The 26,619-nt window shown below is 39.0% G+C and overlaps 1 protein-coding gene across 7 annotated transcripts in view; it reads left to right on the top strand.

The window, feature by feature from the left end:
• The window catches only part of LOC135251192 (teneurin-1-like), a 361,745-nt gene that overhangs the window by 243,515 nt on the left and 91,611 nt on the right, over window positions 1–26,619 (top strand). For 6 of the 7 annotated variants that reach the window (XM_064328374.1, XM_064328368.1, XM_064328369.1 and 3 more), the window contains 3 exons: window positions 7,467–7,705; window positions 18,459–18,620; window positions 24,564–24,772. In XM_064328374.1, coding sequence (XP_064184444.1) covers window positions 7,467–7,705; window positions 18,459–18,620; window positions 24,564–24,772 — 610 coding nt within the window. The remainder of the gene's footprint in view (window positions 1–7,466; window positions 7,706–18,458; window positions 18,621–24,563; window positions 24,773–26,619) is intronic. The other variant, XM_064328375.1, reaches the window with a different exon arrangement.

Raw genomic sequence — 26,619 nt, 5'->3', positions numbered from 1 at the left:
CATTCAAAGACTCTGACACATCCTGTTATCTGTCTATCCTGAACCTATTCATAACGGTGTAGTATGCCATTGTCTTATTCATTTATTTTATTTGTTTGATTTGTCAAGAAAAAATAGGGATCATTGAATGTGAATATCTTTCTGAGCAGTGCAGTGATAAAAGTCAAGAGTAACTGTATTATGTATGTTTGTCCATTTTCATGTTTTTCAAAAAAACAATTTTATTTGACTTTCATAATTCACAACATGGCGAAATGACACTTTGACCTGTATGTCATGTTCCCAGTCTCTCTATAATCCCTAGTGCCTGTACCTATTTGCCTAGCATCAGGAGCGACATAAATCTTCTATAAAGAATTCAAAAAGGAAAGAGTGACCTTTATCCCTTTCACTTGAGAACTTAAATCATATTATCCCTTTTGCACGTAAAGAAAGTGTTTCAACTTGTGATTTAATCATACTGTAGTTTAATGACTTCTCTGCTGGTACCTCATGGAAGCAAAGGTGGACGTGACTAAAATGAGGCTGGGGGAGTTGATTAGGAGGAAGGTTGAGATGAATATTCAGTCTGTAGGGACAGTTGCCAGGGGCAGGTGTGTAGGGTTTTTCTGGTGAAATGAAACTGACTTCCATTCATTGGCATGACCTCTGGGGATCATTAAATAGACTGCTTCAAGCATTTTTTTTTTTTTTTTTTTTGCTTTAAGCATCTTGCACACTGTCATGAGTTCTAGGGTCACTGGCATTGATGGTAAAATATTGCATAGGGAACATGAAAAATGATACTTTCTCTTAATTAATAACTGAATGGTAGAAAAAGGTCATACAGTGATATATTGAATAACCCCTCACTGTTCTTCCCTACCATATCAGGGAACAGGACTGCATATGAATTGATTAAATGGATATCACAGATTGATTTGAATTGAGCTCCAAAAATAATCTGTCCTTATTCATTAATATGAGCAGTCATTCATTCTTTGTATGTCGATCTTCATATTTCAGGATGTGGCCAAAGAAAGGTTTTAATGTTTGATGTTATGCACCATATATTATTCAAATTCTTCATATTGCACATTTATGTAAATAATCAGGTGTGTGTTCATATAGAAAATGTAAATTCTACCACCTGGCTATGACTGATCTTTAGCTGGCGGACTTTGACTTACTGTAGGTGGTTTGTCTTAAGCGTAGTCCAATACCCTTGATTATCTAAAAATGACACATGTGATACCAAATGTATTTATTGGACATTTGGAATATCATTATATGAAAATTATTAACCTTCTCAGACCCTGTGACCTCATGCGAGGACATAAAATTTTTGGCTTCCCTGAGCTCTATACAATATTTCTCTTAACTTACAAAAAGTAAACAGCTTATCACAAGATAGCAGACCACATTTGTTCAAATCAATGGTGACAGTTGGTCATCGGTTCTTTGCTTTCCTGAAAAGGTTTTTTAATTATTGTTTTAGAATGTATTTTTTAAATAGTTTTTATGTTGTAAATTATTTTACAAATCATGGGACATGGACATAATGTAACCCATTCTCAGTAATAGGTCACACAACTTTAATGGCTTCTTATCACTTAATTAATTTACTCATTTTCATCTACTGAGAAGGAATAACCTGTCTCTTTTATGTTGTTAAGAAGGTGCATCACAGTGGTATTTGAATAGCTGAGGAAATTCTAATTGAAATGTTCCATCCTTCACTGCTGTCCTGAGTTCACATGGTAAAAATAAGTAGAGGACAGGATAGATATTTTAATGATCTCACCTCAGCACCTCAGAAGTGAAATGACACTCATTTTTGCCTACATATCTCAGGGGAAATATGCTTTCTCATATGAGATGTGATGCCGAACTGTAGCATGATGCTGGCAGCTATTGTCTTGAAAGATCAGGGGACATGACTTTATGAATAGAAAAGCACGGGGGTGGGGCACGGGGGGGGGGGGGATTATGATAACCTCTGGCACAAGCAAAATGGGGGGAAAAAATGATAATGAACTTAGCCTCGGTTTGTTATTTATTTCCAAAGACAATAATCAAGTGTCCCCTTCCATTTTATGGATATTGGGGGGAGTGGTGAGAGAGGAGATGGTGAAATTGTCTGCCCACACTGCTAAGTACATCACATTCACTAATTTGCACTCAACACTGTTAAAGAAATCTCTTCTGTCCTCTACCACTGAAGGAAGCAGGTGACTCATTCAGCATGCATCTACAGACCGTTAGAGCCCAGATATTGTGAGCCAGTTTTTGCAGTCTTGGAAATGAAAATAAAAAGTATTTAGTGTGAAATATAAATTCAAAATATTCCAAGCGAAAAAATCAGTATACTTAAATGTATTAAAATATTTAATACATTTTAATTAAAACAAAATAAAAATATTATGTAAATATACAATATGCAATACTGTGTTGGACTGGTGACCAGTCCAGGGTGTATTCTTGCCTTCAGCCCAATGCATGCTGGGATAGGCCCCAACAACTATGCTAGAAGTACAATTTATTTATTTTTTACTTGGGGGTGTACTAAGTAGTATGTATGTGATGCAAGTATTTGTGTAATTCAGTTGATCTCTGTCAAAACTGTCTAAAGGAGCTAAGAAACATTTATGAGGCAATTAGCCTACATGAGTTGTTTAATGGGACGTTTAGCTTTTGGGGTAGTAGCTTTATTTCTAGCTGTAGCATGAGAAACAGTACCTCAGTACCTTGCCAAGCTAAGTGAAGTTTCATAAACCTAATAATACATGCATAGTATAGGCAATTATTGTGGAGAGAAATTGGAATATTGGGCAATGAAGGCAAAAATATATTCAAGCAATTCAGAATCAAATCATGTCGTTCATATTTTGTTATGCAAGATGTTCAATCAGTGCTTTAAAGACTGTGCAGTCAAAATCATCATTTTTTGAAGCTATAAATGAAATAAAATATTTTTATTGGATGGGCATGTCAGACCTGCAGCTCTCATTTCAGAAATACCGTACTTCACATCAAAAATAAATTTGCATTTTCAATTTTTAATTCTGAAAAAGTAAGCATATCCTTAACCTGTGACTTAAATTACACATTAAATGTAAGAATTGTACTGAGTCTTTAGGGTGATGTGTTTACAGCCATATGCATCAACAACTTTTCCACGTCCACCAGCTGTCTTCATATTTCCACCTTCCATGAAATTGCATTCCTGAGAGTAACAGAGGAGCTCTCAGTTTTTAAGTTTCATCTTGCAAAGAAGTTCTGCACAATTACTTTTTGTTAAATGTTGAGTTGATGGCCGACCTCTGCATTTTAATTCTGACCTTGTAACATCCTGACACAGTTTTGATGCCGTATCCGCTCGGTGATCACTGCCTTGTCCTGATGCAACCTTGCCAGAAAAACAGCCTCCTAAAAGCCTAGAGCTCCTAATTCCCAGCACAGTGGCATCTCGGGGTGTTAAATATTCAAATTAAACAGAATTAAATATTAAAACCGAATCCCAGGGATGCATCTGTCAATGAGTCTCGCGATTGCCCCTGCTAGCAATTCCCTGGGGCCTCTGCTGGCATGAATATGTGCATCACAAACTCAAAGCATTGTTTTTGTAAAAGTTTTGCCAAAGCAATTACGCTCCCAGGCGAAAAAACGTTATCTATTAAGCCGTTTACAATATGTTTAGTTTATTTTGAATTAAGCTAACACAAAATGGCTATGGCGGAAATACATGTTAATGCATGCCTCTTCAAAAAGTGGTAGATGGTACGAGAAGTATCACCGGGTATCTGGCGTGAACATTAATTTACACCAGGCTTTTACGGAAACACAAAGATCCTCTAACTTAAGTGGTATTAAGTTTACAACAAGAGTGAAGAAAAGTGACTTCCCATGGTGAACCACAAAAGGCAGTTGTGTGTAACTTAAACGTCGCGGGTGATATATGAATCAGATGACATTTTTTGCACAGTACGAATGGAAGTGTCAACGGCAATATGGATATCAGAGGGAGAGGCCAAGAAATGTCTGTCAGTTTTTTTTGTTTTTTTTTGCAGACAGACATGCTTGATCATAACATTCCAGATATGGTATATACATTGCCTTGTGCACCCCTTGTCCACCCAGCTCCTAGATTGCACTGGCATTTCTGTTCAAGCCTCAACCTATGGGGAGAAAGGCACAGGTGCACTTCGAGAAATACACACTGTCACCTTCTCCGAGCAGTTGCGTGTGCAGGTCAGTGTTACAAAACGTAAGCACACCGTTGCATGACACCTGAAGTGCATTAAATATTCTTTGGCCTTAATAAATGTTTCTTCCAGTTGGCACAACGTTTAATTGTGGTTCAGCAGCTGTGTTAGTGTTTCAAAGCTACATATGTTAAATGATGTGTCAATTGCTGTTAACTGTCAACCTCCTGATACTTCCTAGGCCAAAATGACGGTTTTGCCTACTGAACTTGTCATCTGTTTGTAATGTATCCTAAGCTGCATTCTGGAAGATTGATGCAGTCTGTGCAAGTATATGAACTGAGCACAAAGGAGACATTGTGACCCACTAATGCTTAGCGTTTCTCGGGTGTTAAAACAAGCAGATGTACCGAGGCCAAAATTATGGAGAGCAACTTACAATTCATTAGACCTCGTAGACGAGCATTATTCAGGCAACTAAAGATGCTTGAGGTCCGATCTGCGCACAGCACACCCAGATTCCAGGCTGCATCATTCACACCACTGGATACACAGTATCTGTGCATCACTTGCTTCTCTAAGATGAGGAAATCCATCACCTCATTTATCTGTGAACTGAACCGTGAGATCAGCTTTCAAAGGCCTCTTTCAGCTGCGAGTGTGTTGAGACTTTGATTCTCAGTTATAAATCTTATACTAATGAATCTTATCAATGAGCCCCTGATTGATGGCAGAATGCAACACAACCACCAGAAACACCAAGCAAATTGATTAATTATAATGCCTTAATGCAATTCAGCACTCTTGCCACAGTCCCCCACACCCACCTTTGTTTTCAATTGTAATTACATTTTGATGTGTGGAGCAAGGCTCTGGTGGCTAAAACTGAGAGCACTGAGAGGTGTTGTTATTATTGTTACTACTTTGGCATTCAGTGTCTGTTTATCCTATATATAGCATCACCAGAGGAGACACTCAGCACCTGGTGATGTCTGTGGGTTACAGACTTCCAGCAGTCATTGCATGCAAAGGATATACAACAAAGTGCTAAACATGACTGCTTTCATTTACATAACATTAATACATCCAATACGTGATGATGCCCTGAAATGGGGGGGGATAGCTATGTGAAAATGCGCTACATTTCTACTTGGTAAAACCAAAATGTGTAACAATATCCTTTGAAAAAAAGTTTTATTGCAGATTTAAAATCTAAAATTGTGGAGTATGGGCCAAATCAAGAAAAAATCCCAAAATGCCCTCCATAAAGTCCCAAATATTATGGAGGGCATATTACTGTGTATGCAGACTGTGTGTGTGTGTGTGTGTGGTATTGCAAACTAACTCTTTAGAAAAGTGTTGGCCACTAAATAGATTCGCTAATTCATAATTCAATAACTTTGTTTTGTTTGATTTGTGATGGGATTTTTGATGTGCACAGGGAACAAATGAAGAAAGAGAAATTAGCTGCAGTATTTTCTGCATCATGAGGGAGAGGAGGACTATCCTTGTAGCTTAAGAGGCTCTAAAAGGGTCCTACAGAGTTTCCTTAGTTTGACTTGAAATCAGTCAATAAATCAATCCAGTTTTATTTCATATGAAATTCTGCACAATGGAAATGGACCTTCGCAGAGTGCATTTCATAGAAATGACTTATTCTGGATATAATTTCGATGCACCCTGATGCTTTGGCAAAGAAATAGCCTAGGGGGATAGCAGCAGGAGAAATGAAATATGATCAAACTGTGATCTAAGAAGATAGAGATGTCCTAATGGAGTACCTTATATTTTATATATAGTACGGCATTATGCGATTTTCTCTTGAGAGAAAAAAGCACAAGAAAAATACGTGTGTGCGAGGAAAATAGGAAGGAGTACATTTTCCCTTATCCTGTTGGTTATGACCAAATTTTAGAGTTATGTAATTTGTATATTTGTATATGGTGGAATTACAGCATTGAACAAACTACAGTAAACAGCCACCGATGCAGCTGTTATCAGCTCCTGACAGCAGAAGTGGGGAACGCCAGGCTCAGGACCTGGAGCAGAGGAGCGTCTGTGTGGATCAGTGGCTGACAGGTGTAGATTCAGAGCCGGGGAGGTTTTGAAGTTCGATGTTGGGTCTCCACCGGGCTCTGCCCTGGCAGTACCTGTGGAAGAAGAACTGAAATAGAAGAAAAGGTAGCCTGTTGTCCTTCACGTGGCAATGGTTGATATTAGGGGTGTGGTACAGTACCGCACTGTATCTTTACAGCTGAAGAGAGAAAGGAAGGAACACACCCAAAATTAAAAGCCAACACCAAATTTAAATGCAAATAAATTCAAAATAAATTCTGTTCTCGACAACACTATTCTCCCCGGCAAGAATTTATATTTATTCTAATTGTGAAATCACAATTCACAAATCACAATCAATTGTGTGACTTTTTAGCCATGGCCTCCAAACCCCGTTGAAAGCAATGGTTGAAATACTGGTTATTTCTCTGTTCCAATAAATACGAACTTTTGTTGGAGAGAAGAGTGTGGTACTGTACCTTTACAGTATCGTATTTTCACCCCATACTAAGCAGACACAAAGGCATCACCAGCTAAAACATAGAAGCAAGGTCATGGATGAAATGCAGTATATTAGGATTTTTGTAATGATAAAAATAGTTGAACATATGGACTTGAAATCTCGATATAACATTATGATAGTCTGTGATACACTGGGAGCAAGGTAAGGCAATTGAACATTTCTGTTAGACAAGTCAATATATGGACTCATAAATATGCTGAGGGTATGGCCTAGCTCTGACTCGATGCAATTACATATTTCTGTCACATCAGCACATTGATTGTATTTAAACCCACAAGCATATTCTTTTTTTTAATTTCCTTATATTGCAGAGGACCGTGCATTGATTGGATTTTATTGACTATTTTTTTTGCTCTTAATAAGAATAATTCAGTGGTGTCAGCAGTAGCTTGGTGCCTAGGTGTGTATCAGATTTCATGGTATAATGTGATGAATGTTTGTCTGTGAGCTCAATTAGACAGCCACGTCAGGGCACTTCCTCTGTTATATCTGTACAACAGTAGTCTTGCATGAAATTAACTGCAAGCTAGTTTTCATAGAAACAACAGCCAAAATAGAAAAATACACACATGTGCACTCACACACACTCATATGTAACTTAGTTCATATGTTTCTATTTCATATATTTTATATACTTCTTTGCGTCATGCATGGTGCAACTTTCTACCCTTTAAAACGGTGCCCCCTTGTGTCCCTGTCTTCAGACACTTCCTGTTCAAGCATGGATCCGGTTCTTCGGCCCTCTTCAGTGCAGCCAGCCAGAACTATCCCCTCACCTCCAGTACAGTGTACTCCCCGCCCCCGCGACCTCTACCCAGAAGCACCTTCTCCAGACCGGCGTTCACCTTCAGCAAGCCCTACAAGTGCTGCAACTGGAAGTGCACGGCTCTGAGCGCCACCGCCATCACCGTGACCTTGGCGCTCCTCCTCGCCTATGTCATTGGTAAGTATGCAGATTGACACGCCGTACGAGCGAATGTAAATAATGAATTTGTAACGTGCAATCATTCTTGGCCAATTAATTGGGTTGTTATGCTGATGACTGCTAGATGCTCTTAGTTTCCGGCAGAAGCGACCTAGTTCCATCATTTTAAAATGATGAGGCAGATGTCTGATGAGGCGGTGGGGCTAGAGATTGCCTTAGCCTTTTGCCCTTGTATTGTTTGCTACTTTAGGTGAGTGTGTGTAAGGTAAGCTTCTGAGCACATAGTATTGTTGTATCATCTGTTATGCATCGCTTTATTTTACCTTTAAAACATGATTTTTAAAAATTGGGAGCACGTTGGATGTGCGTGCACTTCAATCTTGTCAGCCTAATGGCGTTTAAATTATCCAGGCAAAATTCCCAAAATAGCCATTTCAATCAAACTAACAGTCTAATCATCTTCCATTTAAATTGGCTTAATAGATCCCTCACTCTCCATCTCAGCTGATGTGCGGTGAGTGCTCTGGTGCAAACTGGCTATCACCCATCAACTAGGTAGGTGCTATAATTCAGAAGAGGTTGCAGTCAGTCACACTCCCCTGCCCCACACTATGTAAAGCACTTTGAGACCCTCAGATGAGAGTAAACCTCTAAGTGCACTACATTATTACCCATTAATTGCTCTGCCTTCACGTACTTTTAGCATTGCATTGATTGAATTCCTGAAATAGCTTAAAAGGAATTTAGTCTTTTCAGTACTAGACGTACCATTTTATTAGTGAAAAAAAAATCCTTTATTGAAAGTTCCAAGTGCCATTGCAGATGATGAGTCTTAGCAAAGGGTCAAACCGATTTATCATTCAGCCTCCTTATGCCTTGAAAATGTCTTCAACCCAAAGCACCCCCCCCCCCCCCCATTGTATTCCAAGATTTCCTGTCATTTGCTATGACATCACTGACACATGGCTGGTGCTAGGTAACTGGGTAGCTTTTGTGTGCTGTGATCCTTTGTGTTACCACATGAAGGAAAGTTCCTATTGTGAATTTATTGCTCGATAAAGAAAAAGGTTCTCATCTGTTTCATCCATCAGAAAAGGCTTTTTAGGGCCGAAAGAAAGCCCACTTTTCCAAAGGTGAAAAGAATGCTTTCAATTTTTCATGCTGTTCCGCTTGGTTCGTAAGGTTTTACCTCTCCATAGCACTTCTGCACACAGATAATTTGATCAACTAAACAAAATATAGCAAGTCACAAGCAAGATACATATGAAACCCGTATTCTGACCCGGTCTGGTTCCTTGTTCATGCATATTTTTAATTTGTTCATTTTTTAACCAGCTTATTTTACATAAGTTTATACAACTGGATTCACCTAAGAATCAAGATTGCAACCTCTGGTGGATCATTTACTGAGTGCTGCAGGCTCCAGAACACTGCCACCCTTATGTCATGTCATACCTGTGAACCAGGAGGTACTGTACTGAGGAGATTCCCTTGGCAATTCCTGAAGCTTCTTAAATTGGATTTTTTAGAAGTAAATAAAAAATAAAAATAGAAATAGATTAAGAGAAACAGAACTCTTCGTATAATATTTTCTTGTTGTTACAAGGGATTTTGTTGTGTCCGAGAAATTATTCATTATTATTTAGACATAGGCTCTAATAAGAACTTTATATTCTCCAATGTGCCCTGACTGTGTCACAGAGTGAAACTTTTCTGAACCTGCTATTGCCTGAAAACACTTCCTCCTCTGTTGTCCTTAATAGCATGATGGCTTTTTAACACGACGCCCCAGAGCAATCACTATATGATCAATACTGAGGGTTGCAAATGAAACAGTGAACAAGGCAATTATAACAGATATCCAATTTGCTAAACTGCAGCACCAACGTGTTTGCTTCAGTTGAATAGGTGTGGTGGCTTGCTGAAGGCTGTTTCCAAGCCTGTTTTACGACCTTTGAATTGCATCATGAATTTGTTGCAGACTGAACAAAAAAAACTGTTATTAGTTCTAACTATGAAATCCTCCCATATTATTTGTTCTCTCTACAGGTTAAATATTACAATTGACAATGGAATATCATTTTCGGTAAACCATAAACATAAGGATATGCTGTTTGAATACAGTGACATGCATTTGAAGTTTGTTTTTAAATGTTAATCTTCTGCTGAATTACTAGGTGATATTTCCAAATGTATTATAATGGATGTAACATCAACTAAAATTAAAGAGCACATTATTCATGGAAATGCCAAATAAATCACAAGGTGGGGGAAACGCATTACCCACAAGCCCCTGCTCCACAGCGGGACTCATTGCAGATGCCAGTCATCCCGTATTACAGCGAACACAGTGCCAAGCCTCCTGACGAGGGTTTATGAGGTGTAAGCTTTCGCTGTGACACCTTGGGCTGATCGGAGGCTTTGATTTCACTCTGGGAAGGCTGGATTGGAAAGGACATTTAGACAACCTGAGAGAAGCCCGCTGTGCAAGACATTGACACCGCACCACCGACTTTATCATAGTCACAGTCGGGGGAAAGGGGAAAAAATGCTATTTGGCTGGGGCACGCTCTAAGCCCGCATTGCTCATTTGCACAGGCTTACAATTTGGTTCCAGGTGTCGTTCACCGTAAAATGGATTTACTCGCATGTCACAAACTTGTTCTCAAATAGGGACATGTTGCGCCCCTGTTCATATTTATTCATATTTGTATTCATATTTTTACATTTTGGGAAATTGATTTCAAATTGAATTGCAATAAGAGATGATCCCCATGGCTGTATAATTTATTGGAAAGCGGAATGATGTCACGGAACACAGTGGATGGGAGGGGGTTGTCTGCAGTTTATTTGGTTACGGTTTAGTCATTATTCATTTTATCGCGGTGTTTGTTTGTCATTTTGATTTACAGTGCGGTGCACAGTTATATGTTTACTAAAGCAGTTCTGGTTTAGTGACTTCCTCTCAGGGACGGCAGTGCTCAGCATTGGGGCTGAACGCTCAATTTTTAAGATCAGTTTCTTTTACACCATACCTCATTCCTGACCCTAGTCATAGATGGAGAATGAGGTCAGGCCAGCAGAGGACACTGTACAGTAAAAGGGAACATGGAGGTTGTACTTTATCCTCTCCCTCTGTGCAAAAGCCTTCTACATACATTTAGTATTTACCTCTCGTGCTTCTTCTGTTACTGTGGCTCAATACTTTTTTTTTATTGGCTGGTTGTATTTGAAAATGAAGAATGTATCCACCATAAATACATTTTTAACCTACATAAATGGCTTTTTAACATAGGGGTATATGTGTGAGAGGAGGAATAAGGGATGGCATTAGCATAATTCCAGCTTTTCTTTACCTTTGGGTATATGTGCAGTCCTCATACATTATGTACCGATATATCACAGACCAGCATAAAGTAAATCTAGTTACACGACCAGGACAAAGTTACTAACTTTTTGGCAGGAAGTCGGTAATGATGAGCCAATTCCCAGAGGACAGGGTACATTTTTTGTGCATTTTGTCAGTACAGTTTGCTTTTTCTCCAGGTGAAATATTCCTCTCTTTATCAGGCAGATGTGTATTTGCATGATGTACTGATTTCTCCCTCCACTCTCTCCTGGTTCCACGCTTTATCAAAGACTGTGGCGGCAGCACCACTGTGATGCTGCATATATGCGATGTGGATGTACGCCTTACTACTTTGCCATACAAATGCGATAGCTCACATTTGCATGTGTCAAGCCCCCTTCTGTAGATGCATTTAATAGCTCCTATCAGTCCCTGCATTGGATAATGAAGTCAGAATGTTTCTATTCAAGGTGTATCGACAGGGTGCAGCCAAGAAAGGGAGTCATATCCTTGGGAGAAAAATAAAGATCCCCCACCCCCACATTCTCTCAGTTCATTAGGGCAAAGTTACGGATACCTGTCTGCTGTGCTATTGGTTTAACAGACTGGAAAGTGTTATAATCGATAGGAGAGAGAAAATGTCAAAGGGCCGCGTGTGATGTGTGCTGTTGAAAAGCAGCCTGCCGTGGATGCTCGCAGATCGTTCATGCTTCATTGTGAGCTTATTGATTGGTCCGCTCTCTCTTTGTCTTCAAGGCTAAATCCCTGCTGTAAACCACAGACTGGCTTTATTATAAAGAGTGCAGCTTCTAGGCCCTGAACCTCATTCATGCTAAACTCATGAAGCTCCTGTCTGACTGGTTTAAATTAGTTCATTCCCCCCTCCCTGCCAATGGTGTTCACAGTTGCCAGCAATGAAATAACTTGGTATCAACTATTACTCAAACTAAAGAAAAATACTTGAGTCTACCATTAATTCACAACATAGCACGTCTTGCTTAAACTAAACTGAACTGACTGATATCCATTGGAGGTACGGGTGACTTTCTCCTTGGTTATTATTTTGTCTCCAATGACATTGAATCCATAATATTTTCAAATAGCATCCCTGAGGTGCACTGGAGTTATGATTTTTCTTGGCTCCTCCATTTTGAATGTATAGGCTATGGCTATGCAGAAAACATGACCCATTATTTTTAGGCTACCTAAGGGTATACCCTCCAGACAAAACAATAACATGACTTGTTTAACAGTCTACCAGATGATGTTAAATTAGCTTGAGAGGAGATATCTAATACAGTTAATGCATGTAGCTATCATTTTATCTATAGTCATGTAATTGAAATGAAAGGATTGTTCAAGTTCAAGTTATGTTTATTGTCATTATTCTCATTACAGATTTGTGTAAGACAAAGAACTGAGTACAATACCATCGTGACCACTGTGAAGTTTAAGAATAGCCATAAACAATTAAAAACATAAATAAATACAGGAATTAAAATGATAAAAAAGACAATGAACAATACTGTAAATGCATAGCATGCATTTTTCCTGCTTGGGGGATTCATATCAAAGTCAAATTGACCAGCACATGATTCATATGAACTGTTGAATGGCTTTTCTATAGCTTATGATAATCCACACATTGATTGGCTTGCCATACGCTAGGCTGCGACTTGCTCCATAGGCTTGGTCTGAGCAGGCAGGTGTTGCAGGGGTGAATCGCGAACTACGCTGTCACCAGAAGCGCTGTGCACTGCTTGATCTTCATTAACACACCCCCAACAGCACCACCTCCTGCCGCTTGGGCGCACGGTGAGCCCCCAAATTACCAAACGGGCTCAGGCGCGTCAGAATCCATGACAAAACGCCAGTTTGCCAGTGCAACGACTGGAAATGGAGCCCATAATGTTACTAGTTATTTTTTAGGCTCATTTAGAAAAAATAATTAAAACGAGTTTGGTCTGAATTTTCATAACAGTTTAAAAATCACTGCTGCCCTACATTATGCTTGTTAAAATTAAAAACCCATTTAGCAATGATTTCATTTGGGAGGAACACAATTCAGCTCTTTGTTGCCTAATTCATTTCTATTACAAACTCGTGTAAGAATTTATTAGCAGGCACAGGCAGCGATCTTGAGTTAAAGCAAACAGATTTACAGAGGCAACACTGTAGTGAGCAGAAAACCCTTGCTGGGAACAAATGTTTCAGACTGCTTTTCCAAGGATCACTATACTGCAGTGAAGATCAAAGCCGAAATGTCCAGCAGTGATGTGCTCATTGATATCTTTCACAAATCCAATATTTGTTTTCATTTACCAGGAGCTCAAATGAACATGTCCCCTCCCTCGTCACCCTCCCACTACTCACACAAGATTAGTGCTCAACTGCAATCAATATTTTGCAGAGAGGGAAAAATTAAGCATTTGGAAAATTCATTTTAGAGGATGACTCTCCCTTTATGACCATGACACTTCAGGTCGGCTTTAGCTGTCGCTTTGAAGTCTTCCATCACCAAAAACCAGCCTCTGAGCCAATGGAGTCTGACCCAATCCCTCAAAGGAGGCCGGAGGGAATGCTGTTTCACCTTCACTCAATCAAAATGAAACATTCACCCCGCAGAAATATTAACCAAAGGACCAGGAATGAGTCACTTCTGCTATTTGCTGCACAGGCCCAGTAGCCAAAGGTCTCACCGGTGGTTGCACCTGACTAAGCTTGTTAATGTAAACACAAGTTGAGAGGGACGCTTTCTTTTATCCTGCATAGCTTCCAGCCCTGACCTACGCAGAAACATCAGTGCAACAGAAGAGATGGCAAACCAAATAACTATTATGAAATGATTCATTATTTCAGTTTCATGTATTCTCATGTCTTATTTGTGGATTAGTTATTGAGGGGCTTTGTATGGAGGTCATTAGGCATTACCAAAATGCAGTAAGAATAAAGCCACCCACTCGCACACGTACACACACACACACATACACTTTTTTAGCTACCCCTACTCCTTAATACAAATTGACTGCTCTTTCAAACAGAATTATGTGACTGCAACTCAATATATAAACTATGCAGAAATTAGAATGGGCAAGAAACTTTGACTGTGGCATGACTGTTGTTGCCAGACATGGTGGTTGCAGCATCTTAGAAACAGCTGCCCTTCAGGGAATTGTTTGCTCATGAAGATGATTCTTTAATTTTTCCTCTATGTGAAATACCATTGTTTCAAACCATATGTTAATCATAAATTGGTCCCAGGGTCCAGTCTCTTTGTTGCATTGGGTGGGACTTTAATACTCTGTAGGCATGGTAATCCAGTTACTTTACCTCAATATATTAGAAATCATTATGCAAAAACTTTCAAATTGCCAGCGTGTAGCTAAGCATTTATGTGGTCAGTGGTGCTGTACTTACATTATTAGGTTTGGAACTATTAACATAGCGTAGTTATGAAGCATAGTTTTGATAACTGATATTGATAGACAACTTTGTAGAATCTAAACACTAGTGCCATCTACTGTACCATTACCTGAGGAACTAGCTAAGTGGCGAATGTGTACATCATTTTAGTTTTATTCTTGATTTAAAGTTGTTTTATTTTTATATCATTTTTTTTTTAATTCCATGAATTTTAGTTGTAGCCATGGTATAAGAGATATACACCAGTCCATGCCAGTGCCAGTGAGGGATATGCCAGAATATATAATACTTCAGGGTTGATATATTCTTGTATATGCATGGCATGTCATGGTTATATATGTATATATATATATATATATAAATAAAATAAAAAATATAAATGGAAAAAAGTTGGATTGTACTTACTTTTTTAAGTGGAAGGGGATTTGATCACACTCATTTCAAAAGTGAGAAATGAGGATCCCTGAGGAGTTTGTATCTATCTGCCTTTAAATTGAGGATCCTCTTGACTCACACATTATTACCTCACAATTTACACAGATATCCGCAGGGCTCCCACCAAGAGTAATGCTCTCCAATCCCCCTAGTAATCTCACCATTAGACTGATAATACCTTGATTTGTGGCTACCTTAGCACATGCGATGGTGAAGATATACAAAGGTCAGGTGTTCGATGGGTAAGAAATTGGATTCATCCGGCATTCTTCAGGCCAAGCCTCATTTTTCTTGGAGAGCCCATCTCTGCGCCTTGACTTAAGTCTCCCTGGCCATGCCTAGTGACTGGTTTACGGTGGTGCCTAAGTGGCCAACAAAGGTCAACAACCATTGGAAAAAACGAGCCGTGCCATAAACCTTTGAGCATTTATCTGTCTCAGAATATGCTTTCCGTCGCTAGCTAAATTGGGGTTAGAAATGCTGTAAAAGTGCAGTAAAACAAAGTATTAATTTTTATAGCTTTTTTATTTTTGAAAGGGACACAGTAGATCTAAAATACGATAAATCCTGCTAATTAAAGGTTGGCTCATTTATTGACTGCTACGTTATGTCCCTCATATGTATAATGTAAGTGCGAAGTTTAGGCACGCTTTAGGGAAATTGTGGAGGTTTATTGCTTATCTTTTTGCATTTTGGATTGCAACAAAGTGATGAAGTGCATATTTATTACTGGGAAATCCGTGCCAATCACGTCTGGGGCAGTTGGGACATTGGGCATTATTGTTTGTCATATCTTAAAGCTGTTTGCTTGGAAATCACATCACATAAAATCAAATCAATCTGAACATTAGAAGAAGGGCTCACAGGAAAAATCAGTATGAAAAGATTCTATGCATGGTTGGCTTGAAGACCAAGTCCAAAGCCCAGTTTATTTCTCCTCTCTGTACAGTCTTAAGATCTCTAAAAATTATTATTATTATGTTTTGGGTTTGGATAAGTAAAGGGCATTCAAATTGGTTTCAATTTATTTTGAGTTTAACTGGCCCTTCTGTTTGGCTCAAAATCGGGAGTACTCACAGTTCTTGGTAGGCATTCAAAGAGAGGAATTTGATAGACAGAGCAAACAAAGAAAATAAAAAAGGGTCCTTTGATGTCGTTCAAAGTCATGCACCTTAATTTGCATATCTAAATACTACACAAACGTAGGACTGTTCCTTATGAAGATCATCTTTTGAAGAACAGCTATTTCCTAATCACCAGAAAGCTTTCATTTTAGGCTTCCTGTAGTGTTGGTAGCTGGTTAATGCTATGGAATTATGCTGTTAAGCTGGTAAATTACTCTGCTTTGTAGTGCTCAGCTTTGAAATGTGTGGATGTATTATAAAAAGGTGTCTGAAGTTGAATTTCATAGTTTCAACTTTATGACATAAAGATTATTATTATTACTATTTTTTATCATTTTTTAAGTTTTTGTAGTTGTAGTAATAGTAGCAGCAGCATTAGTAGTAGTAGTAGCATTTATTCATGTTTACTGACTCTGCTCAGGTTAAGGATAACAGTAGCTTCGGTACCCTCTTCAATTTCAATTTACAAAATACAATACTGAAGCCCAGGAATCTAACCCCTCTGGAGCGCTGTTGTTGTGTTTTCATTTAACTAAGGTGTCAATAATTTATGAACCTTCCTCTAAGATCAAAGTTGCTGTATAATTATGCAAGCTGAATCCCGCAGCAAAATATTTCATATACCCAAACTTTACCTGAAAATTAATAATTGAGTGCCGTGGAAATTTAAAGGATTGTGTAAAGGTAATGTATCTGTGTAATATATATATATATATATATATATATATATATATATATATATAGATATATATATATATATATACACACGCACACACACACACACACTCTCTCTCTCTATCTCTTTGGTGGCCACTTTATTAGGTACACATATCCAGTACCAGGTAAGATGGCCTTTTGCCTCCAGAACAGCTTGAATTATTCATGGCATGGATTCAAGGCGCTGGAAACATTCCTTTGGAATTTTGGTCCATGCTAACTCGATAGCATCATGCTGTTCCTGCAGATTTTTCAGCCACACATTCATGTTACAAACCTCCCGTTCCACCTAATTTCAAAGGTGCTCTATTGGATTGAGATCTGGGGACTGTGGAGGTCATTTGATTTTGTGGAACCAGCTTGACATGATGAATGCTTTGTGACATGGCGCATTATCCTGCTGGAAGTATCCATTTGAAAAACGGTAGACTGTGGCCATAAAGGTATGCTCATGGCCAGCAACATTTCTTATGTATGCTGTGGGATTTAAATGATGCTCAGTTGGTATCAACGAACCAAATGTGTGCAAAGAAAACATTCCCACACCATTGCACCGCCTCCAGCAGCCTGCACCATTGACACAAGACAGGATGGATCCATGGATTCATGCTGTTTATGCCAAAATCTGTCTCTGTCATCTGAATGTTGTGGCAGAAATCGAGATTAGTCAGACCTGGCAACGTTTTTTCTAACCTTCGATCGTCCAGCCTTGGTGATCACGTGCCCACTGTAGCCTCATCCTCCAGTTCCTAGCTGAGTGGGATCTGCTGAGGTCTTCCACTGCTTTAGCCCATCCACTTGAAGGTTTAAGCTTTGTGCATTCAGAGATGCCCTTCAGCAAATCACAGTTGTAAACAGCAGTTAGTTGCACATTTGTGGTTTTCTGTTAAATTGAATGAGTCCGCCCATTCTTTCCTGACCTCTCTCAATTGTGTGAGTGTGTGTGTGTGTGTGTGTGTAACAATGCATTTACCAATCTTTAATGAAAGGATCATTACAGAGCAAAGCTTGGTTGACCCTATATTGTTTGCATATTTTAGAATTAATAGTGATAGTAATAGTGGTTTGGATAGTACTTCCTTTCCTTACAAAATTAATTGTTGAAAAAATCACAATACCACCGTAGCTTTAATTACTTTTGCCCACATATTGTCTAATTGCAATCCATTTTGATGATGAATTTCTCTTATCGTGTTATGTCATTCCTTCAGATGACAGACGGAGGTGCTGGGTTATCATTTCTATACTAATTAGAAGGTGTGTTTTTCTTGTTCTTGTAAAGCCTCTATTATTAGCATTGTGGAATAATAAAAAAACATAAATAAACATTTCTAATATCGTGCCACATATATTTTTCTATTCAAAAGGCTCAAATGGTTTTTGACTGGAATACAGCTTTGAAAGGATCATTAGTCATGCATAAAAGAATATGTTACCAGTTCAATGCGTGCCCCTGACTCTATCTCAGAAGATCTGCCTTAATTGCCCATCTCTGTCACACTGTGCTTTAATAAGCATGTGAACAGCATGAGGTGTTTAATACAGGAAATTAATGTGGATTCATCTCCTGCCTGGAATGTTTATGCGAAAAAATAGGGTGCCGGGATGAATACATATGAAATGTTTTTTAGCCCTGAGCCCCAGTTGGCCCTGGTGGTCCCTCGTTTCATTGGTAATCTTTAAACGTCTGGTCTGAGTATGTGATCATATCTCTTTCCCACAGCAGTGCACTTGTTTGGCCTGACCTGGCACCTCAAACCTGCAGATGGGCAGCTGTACGAGAACGGCGTCAGCAAGTTCAACAAGGACTCTGAAACCATGGAAACCACCTTTACACCTGCAGATACTTCTGGGCCTGACAAGACTAGCAGAGGTGATAAAGGAGGTGAGAGTAAATGCTCAGCTTTGGAGAGGGAGGGAGGGAGGGAGAGAGAGAGAGAGAGAGAGAGAGAATAGATGGACATTGTACTGTATGTGCAGGAGAAGGGCAAAAATGGAGGAGTTTTTCTTTTTTGCTCCGGGGCCTGGTGCCGCAGCAGTGCATTAGCAATGTTCTCAGAGCTGTTTCATCACACAGATTAAATTGTTATACTTTTAGAAATGCCAGCACTATTCCCATAACCTGCAGGTGCATTTTGAACTAAAAGAAGAGCTGTGTATGAGGGCCAGATAAAGCTGTGCTTCTGGAAAACCTGCGTGAGAGGGATACTTATCAGGCATGAGTTTAACTGATGGTCAGTTAGTTCTCCTGACTACACTACAAGGCCGAAAGTATGTGGACATTTGACATCCATTATCTCATCCAAAATGATGGGCTGTAATAATGAGTTCACCGTTTGGTGCTAAAACAACCTCCACTCTTCTGGGAAGGCCTTATACTAGATGTTGAAGGTTTACTGCAGGGATTTGCTTCCATTCAGCCAAAAGAGTGTTAGAGAGGTCGGCCACCAATGGGGTGATTAGGCCTGGCTCACTGCTGGCTTTCCAATTGATCTCACAGGTATTGGATAGGGTTGAGGTCAGAGCTCTGTGCAGGCCAGTACAGTTTTTCACTTTGCACCGATATCGACAAAACCATTTCCATATAGGCCGCTCTGTATGTCATGCTGAAACGGGAAAGGGTCTTCACCAAACTGTTGCCACAAAGTGGGAATCACAGAATAGTCTAAAATGTCATTGCATTAAGATTTGCCTTCATTAGAAATAAAGGGCCTAGCCCAAACAATGAAAAACAGCCACAGACCTCCAGGGTTCTCCAGATACATTTGGTCATATAGTGTACATTTCTAATGTCTTTTTGTGATCTTTAATCCAAACAAAAGTCCTTTCACAGTGAAGAGTGAGATGAGGCCTCAGTAACAAAACCTTTAAAAAATTCTTCTTACTTTTGCTCTTAGTAATAGTTCCTACAAAAAAATGAAACATGCGCAGATCTTTGATTTTGTGCACATCCCAGGTTTGTCAGAGGATGTATGCAAATTGTTTGTATGACTGAATGTGCATGTCTGTTCATGTTGATTTGCATAAGGAAACACCTTAGCAGTCCCATAAAAGGCTGCAGGGTCGTGTGCATATGTATCTGCGTCTCATATACATTGTCCCTAAATGTGCAGGCCATGTCTGAATCTGCACACAATGCATATGCAACTAGTATACTCAATAGTTGGCTAGTGCACTGATTCTGACCAAGGGTTGACAGTTAGGCATTAGTGCAAAGCGTTAGGTGGTACAATTAGCCACATAATCCAACAAATATGCTAATACACTTAACAAATACAGTATATACGTGTGTATGTGTGTGTGTATGTATATATATATATATATATATATATATATATGTGAATTGCAACATACATACATACATACATACTGGACAAAGTAGTTTTTAATCAGTTTGGTCCAAGGGAGTGGCATGATTTATAATATATAATGTGCATTGAACTGTAGAGTGAGCCCATTTTATTTTGTGTCGCCTAGAAGCTCAAATTAATGAAGATAAGGACAATGGACAGTTAATTAAAGAAATGTAGGAAGTGCCCGCTCTTTAATCTCTTCCCAGGTGACAATGTGAGGAGTGATTAACCCTTTTGTGAGAGCTGGGACTTCAGTCTACACACTCATTTATCTAGAGTGCATACTGATTCAGCCAGTGGTGTTAGGGGTGTGAATCAGAGCTTTAGTGCCAGTGTTCTTAACACTTTCTTAATTAGGGGTCTTATTCTTATTTTTCTCCGCTAAAAGTGTCTGAGGCTCAGCAACCATAAGTTGTAGACCAACCAAATTTGGTAGGTGGGTTCCTATTCCCCTCCACTACTCAGGCACTACAAATCACCTATGTTGGCCAGATGGTGGTGCTATAACAAAGGGTCATGCGTAAATGGCCATAACTCCCACACCATAAGTTAGATCAACACAAAACTTCATTGACGTATGCAACTGAACGTGCTCTACAACTTTGACATTGGGACCACCTATGTCCGCCATATTGTTTGCCCGCCATTTGGACTTTTTTATTAGTTGGGGTGCGGAAGAGCTGTAGCTCCACATCTAAAGTGTTACGACATCTAGTAAACTACTTTACGGCAAGCGGCTAGAAGACATCCATGGCGACACAAGTAATCCGACACTGTAGGGTCTAGTTTTTATCAGTGAGGGGAGGGTCTGAACATCGGGGAAGCAATGGAAGACAGTGCCAACCAGAGTGCATGCTACTAAAAGTTTGTTAGTAAAAGCTTTTTGAGGGGATGAATAATTACTTTTCTTTGGCATGGATCCATTTGAAGACAGTATCGGGTGAGTCTTTGAATCTGTCATTATGCTGAGAAATAGCTAAACCATTTTATTGGTAGCTTTTGAGTTTCTGTGCAATCGCGCGAAAACACGCTGGTATAATAAAACAATGACGGTAATACATATCCGCTTCGTTCCGTTGCTACCATAACATAACAAACTATCTTGTGTCTACAGCTGCAGTTTTTCGCTGCAATTACTAAAATTGAATATAAACAAAAGACGAATCACGGTACTCTGAGCGCAGTACGCAGGTAGCAGAGATGGCGAGCTGATATTTAGTTTTTTGCTACTAAAAGTTTGTTAGTAAAAGCTTTTTGAGAGGATGAATCATTACTTTTCTTTGGCATTGATCCATTTGAAGACAATATCGGGTGAATTTGTTTAGTCTTTGAATCCGTCATTTTGCTGAGGGAAATCGTATTCCGAAATAGCCCTAAAATATGCCAATACAGCAGTGAAAACGCTGCTCACTGAATAACAAAATAAACTAGACAAAGTTTTTAAAAATTATATCATGTCATTCTACAGTCAATATCTGGGACTGAACATTGAACAAATATACAATCTTACCACTGGTTTTACGCGTAGAGATGTCCCTTTTGAGACTGAGTAGTCATATATTGTCTTGGACAATCTGTTTGTGAAATATACGCGCATTTGTGATACCTGGGTAGGCTACCTTCAAAAATAGCTGTGCGTAATACCACACCTGTTGCTTACGGCGTTGTCGCCCTTTTTAGTACATTTATTCAGTAGGTGAGAGTATAAGCTTTCTAATGATGTATAACATGTCTGATTTTGCTTTTGGAATAGCGTTTTATAGGTGAGCGTAAACTAAAATTTTCTCATCTGCCAATGTCTAAATAATTAATACGGTAGGCTACTCATGAGGACAAAATTATTTAAAAATCTCTCCATAGGGGGCGCACTTGTGCCAATGCTTGGACCCCTCCCAACGCCGCTTGCGGCTTTAATGTTTAATATATAATTGTCCATATGTTTATATGCATGTACATATATTGATATTCAATCAATATTCGATTAAAAAACTGTCTGGAATTTGTCATATATATATATATATATATATATATATATTTGTTTTAGTATTCAGTATAATTTTATAGAGTACATTGCAGTACATTTTTTAAATTTATTTTTTGTTCATTCATGCATTCACATATTTATGGAACATGGTGAAATTTAAGCAGTGTGAAAAGGGGGGAAGGATGTTTAAAGAGAGATTAGATGCCCTCCTGATGGGCTGAATAGAAGGGCAGTTTATCCCCTACATTGGTTCGATATGAAAGCTTCAGCAGCAGCCCGATTGTACCCACATCTGTACACTCAAGGCATAATGAAATGCAATAAAATGGATTTTGTCGCACAAAAAGCACTGCAGGAAAAAGTCTTAAAGCTTTTAGCTTCTGTAAGATTTTATGAAACATTATGGCCCAGATGGGCCTAATGCAGGCACATTAAGAATCTGCTAATGTCAATTAAATGGAGAAAAAAAGCTCCATTTGAAGCTAAAAATAAAAAAGAAGAAGATTAATGGCTCAATTAAGTGTGTGAGTTAAAGGGATGATATAATTGAAATGTTAAATACCTGTGTTGTCCTGCGGTGTTCATATTTTTGAACTGGAAGTGGGTGATAAAAGGGTTAAAATTTAATATAAATAGATCTGCCTTTTGGGCAAATGGAATTATCGCCTTACTGACTTCCGCTGACATTAATTTGGTAACGAAATTGGAAGAATGGCTGCAGTCTTATTAGGTGCCCTGCTCAAAAAAACCTTTTAATTGAATTGCCTTGATTGTAATGACCTGTTCTTCCTTGATATTTTTATTCCTCCTAAGGCGTGGTTTCTTCAGAAAAATCCTTAGACTTATCCATGCTGATCTGGTGTTGGGATTTAAAGAGTCGATGCATCTCCTTTTTTTTCCGTCTTTGTCGAGCCGGCCATCTATTAAGTTCCCATCCTGTTGGGTTCTTCATTAGGTTGTGAGCCGTAATAACTATAATTGAAAAGATGTTTGAGTTTCTTAGAAAATAAATTACAGGTGTAATTGTTTAATTCGGATAACCCCTGGGGCGAAGAGAATTAATCCAGTTGCATGTCAGAACTCTTATTAGAGCTAATATCTGCTGCAGACTTTTATGACTCACAGTAAGGAGGACATTCGAACATGGTGACGCCTTGTTAAAGTGAATTCTTTTGGCATGACCAATGCTTAAGAAGACCTGGAATAATAATCACCAGTATAGTTTCTTTGGGAGAAACTGGGACATGCAGTTTTATTTTGCAATCTGAATGTGAGTGGTTCTGATTAAATGTGAAGATCTTAGTAAGTTAATCAAGCAAAGGCTGGTCTATCGCAATCAAACAGTATCAAGCAGAGATATGTCACATTATGTCACAACCATATAGATAAAAAATACACCCTTTTAAGTAACCACCAGGCAATTAAAATAATAAATGAACTTTAAATAATTGAGCTTTAGAGGTGTGTGAGTTGCTTTTGCACAGAACACTTTCAGCACAGTATTATGTTGACTCTTGGATCTGAGGGATGTGTGTGCAAGGATTTGTCTTCATACTAGCATGGATTACAAATAGAGATGGTGATTTTCAATTATTTCGCACATCGAGTGATTGCATAATGTGCACGATTCAAAATCAATTCCTAGCATGTGGAAGAGTCTATTTTGAGAATGCATCTTGCCTGGGCGACACCACTCATTGTAAGGCAAAACGACGCACATCAGTACCCAATTTATTCCATCATGATGAAGTCGTAATGCTTAGCCTGTCAATGAACGCATTCTGGGTCAGATACAATACAAAATAAAATTATTCTCAACTTACAAATGTTGCACGCCCACAAAACCAATATATGACAGCTTCGCCAAATACTCAATTCTGATTGGCTGAGATGCGTGCATTTTTTTCCATATACGCCAGGCTATGAATTTGCGCATGGAAAAATGCAATCACCGTTATAAACTAATGCACATTGGTCTGACTCGATAAATGAAGTGTAAATTTTTAAGAGCAAGTACACAAGACACATATCATATTTGCAACAGTGTCAACTTGATGTCCATTAGTGACTGTATAGAGAGCTAGTGCAGTAATAGCTTGACTACATTTATAATTTAGTCTCTGTTTTGAGTAGAGAGATAGGCCGTGTGGGCTGATGAGACAGGAGAAAATGTGTGCAAGGGAACAGTGTAGTATTATTAATGACAAGTGAGAAAATCAGTTTAGCATGTGCGATTTACTGTATGAAGCCACTGTAGTTGTGTTGTATCTGCTCTATCATACTGTTTTAAACAATATGTCTAACCATGTCTAATGTGTGTGTGCCTGTGCGTGCATGCGTGTGTGTGTGTGTCTATGTGTGTCTGTGTGTGTGTCTGTGTCTGTGTGCGTTTGCATGCACATGTAAATAACTGTGCACCCATGTGTGTGTACCTGTCTGCCTGAATGTGTGTGTGTGGGTGTATTGATATGTGGGTGGCCATATGTTGCAGATAAAAGTGTGTATCAGAGGGGCAGATCGATTGACAGAGGGGAGGTGGACATCGGGACCCAGGTGATGCAGACCGTTCCCCCAGGCCTGTTCTGGCGTTTCCACCTCACTGTTCACCACCCCACCTACGTCAAATTCAACATTTCACTGGCCCGGGATGCTCTGCTGGGGATCTACGGAAGGAGGAACATCCCGCCTACGCACACTCAGGTACACCCTAAAGTCACCTTTCTTATCCTACCAAGGAAGATCAATAACAAAGACAAAAAATGTATTTTCAGCTCCATGTTGCACTGAAGACAGGGCTGATATCGCAGTGAAAGTTTAGTGTTCAATGTACATGAGGTTTTTACATGGCTGTGGCAGGAGTGCTACTCTGGTAAAACTGAGCGAAAATCAGAATGTGCTCTTTGAATGTCTATTTAATTAGCATATTACAATTAGCATAGCAACCACAAGGATTGCTAAAATGCTACACTGGCACACATACATGTCTCAGTGTTTGCCTTCATCATAATGTGTTGGGATAGAGCAAGCATGCGTGCTCGTTAGTAAAAACCAATAAAATTCACAGATGAGAGCTCATAAAGCAGCATACTCAAAAGGCGCAAATAAAGGGGAAATAATAACAATGAAGGTAAAAATTAAAAATATGTGTAAAACAATTGGAAATAACATCAAATACTACCTAATTACCTAATATACACAAGGCAGTTGTAACAGTATATGACATAAAGCTTGTAAGCTTAGCTTATTGTTTAAAAAGATGGGGACAAATATAAATGCAGAATAGGAATGGGATTGGGACAATTGGAAGGGGGTATAGGTTTAGCTGACTCTGAGGATACCCTCTGATACTAAGCGTTTGATGCAGTTTGCCCTCAGTTCACTACTAATGAAATAAAAAATCAATTATTAAGCAGCCTATTTGCGAAATAAAAGTACTGTATTTCCAAAATATGAAACTGACACATTTAGGTTTATTAGCTAGATGTTTGTGAACCTTATTTTATTTATTTAGGTCTATTTATCAAAGGCCCTGAGAAAATCCGAAAAACTCCACAATCAGTATTCGAGCACTCTTAGAGTAAAGTGCATGTTGGATTAGCTTTGCTTGATATTTATGACGTTATTAGAGGCAATAGGCAATATCAATTCAGCAGATTAGTGAGAAATTAGATAATTGATCCTTTTCAATTAGCAGTGTCTAAACACTGTGGCTAATAGCTCATTCATGTTGATGAACTCACTGAATTGCATATACAGTTCTGTATTCATATGTCTTTTTTAGTCCAATTTCTGTTGCATCTGTGATGTGTAATCACAAAATAAAATGACAAGTGTTCTGCTTTTATCCCAGAGCTCTCTGAAGAACGTGAATGTGTGTGTTTATATGTCTGTGTGTGATTGGCATCAGTGACTAATCCACACCCCCATTTTCCCCAAAGGGTGCTCCCTTCACACTGACAGACATATGCTCGTGTTGACCAGGTGTAGTTGTACATGATGACTGCTGATAGGGTTCATGGGAGATCACTGATCTCAGCATTACGGTCAGGTGAAGCTGGTCCCTCCTGCTGTGGATTACTCTGTCAATATGCCACCCACCACCCTGCCAAGCCATTCAGGAGTACATAAGGAAGTGCAATCGGTTTGTGTGCAATTGGTCATTAAGTCAGGCCTGTCTTCTGAAGCCTGTGGCTTTCTAACTTGATTCCATGGGGGATTTTTTTTAACCTTGTCAATTTACGGGGAAAAGGGGGTAGATGAAGCTTTAAAAAGGAATATTTTGCTGAAAGGTGATGACGTACCATTCAGTTTGTACCAGTAAACAACAACAGAAGGATTGGTTTGAGTTGCTTCATAGTCATTAACAAAATGTGAAATTCCATATAAACATCCCTGTTTTGGGAATACTGTCTATGCATGGTCATGATGTACTGGAGTGTGGCTCCCCTGTTCTGCTTTGGCCAAGGGGTTCAACAGACACCCTGTTTCCGCTAAAGACTGGCCATTTTGCAGGGATTTTGACCTACTGGCAGCGCAACAGAAGATAA

Source organism: Anguilla rostrata, chromosome 3, assembly GCF_018555375.3.
Source record: "Anguilla rostrata isolate EN2019 chromosome 3, ASM1855537v3, whole genome shotgun sequence".
Lineage (NCBI taxonomy): Eukaryota > Metazoa > Chordata > Actinopteri > Anguilliformes > Anguillidae > Anguilla > Anguilla rostrata.
The sequence above is the reverse complement of the archived record's forward strand: the minus strand, read 5'-3'. Positions and strand labels throughout refer to the sequence as shown.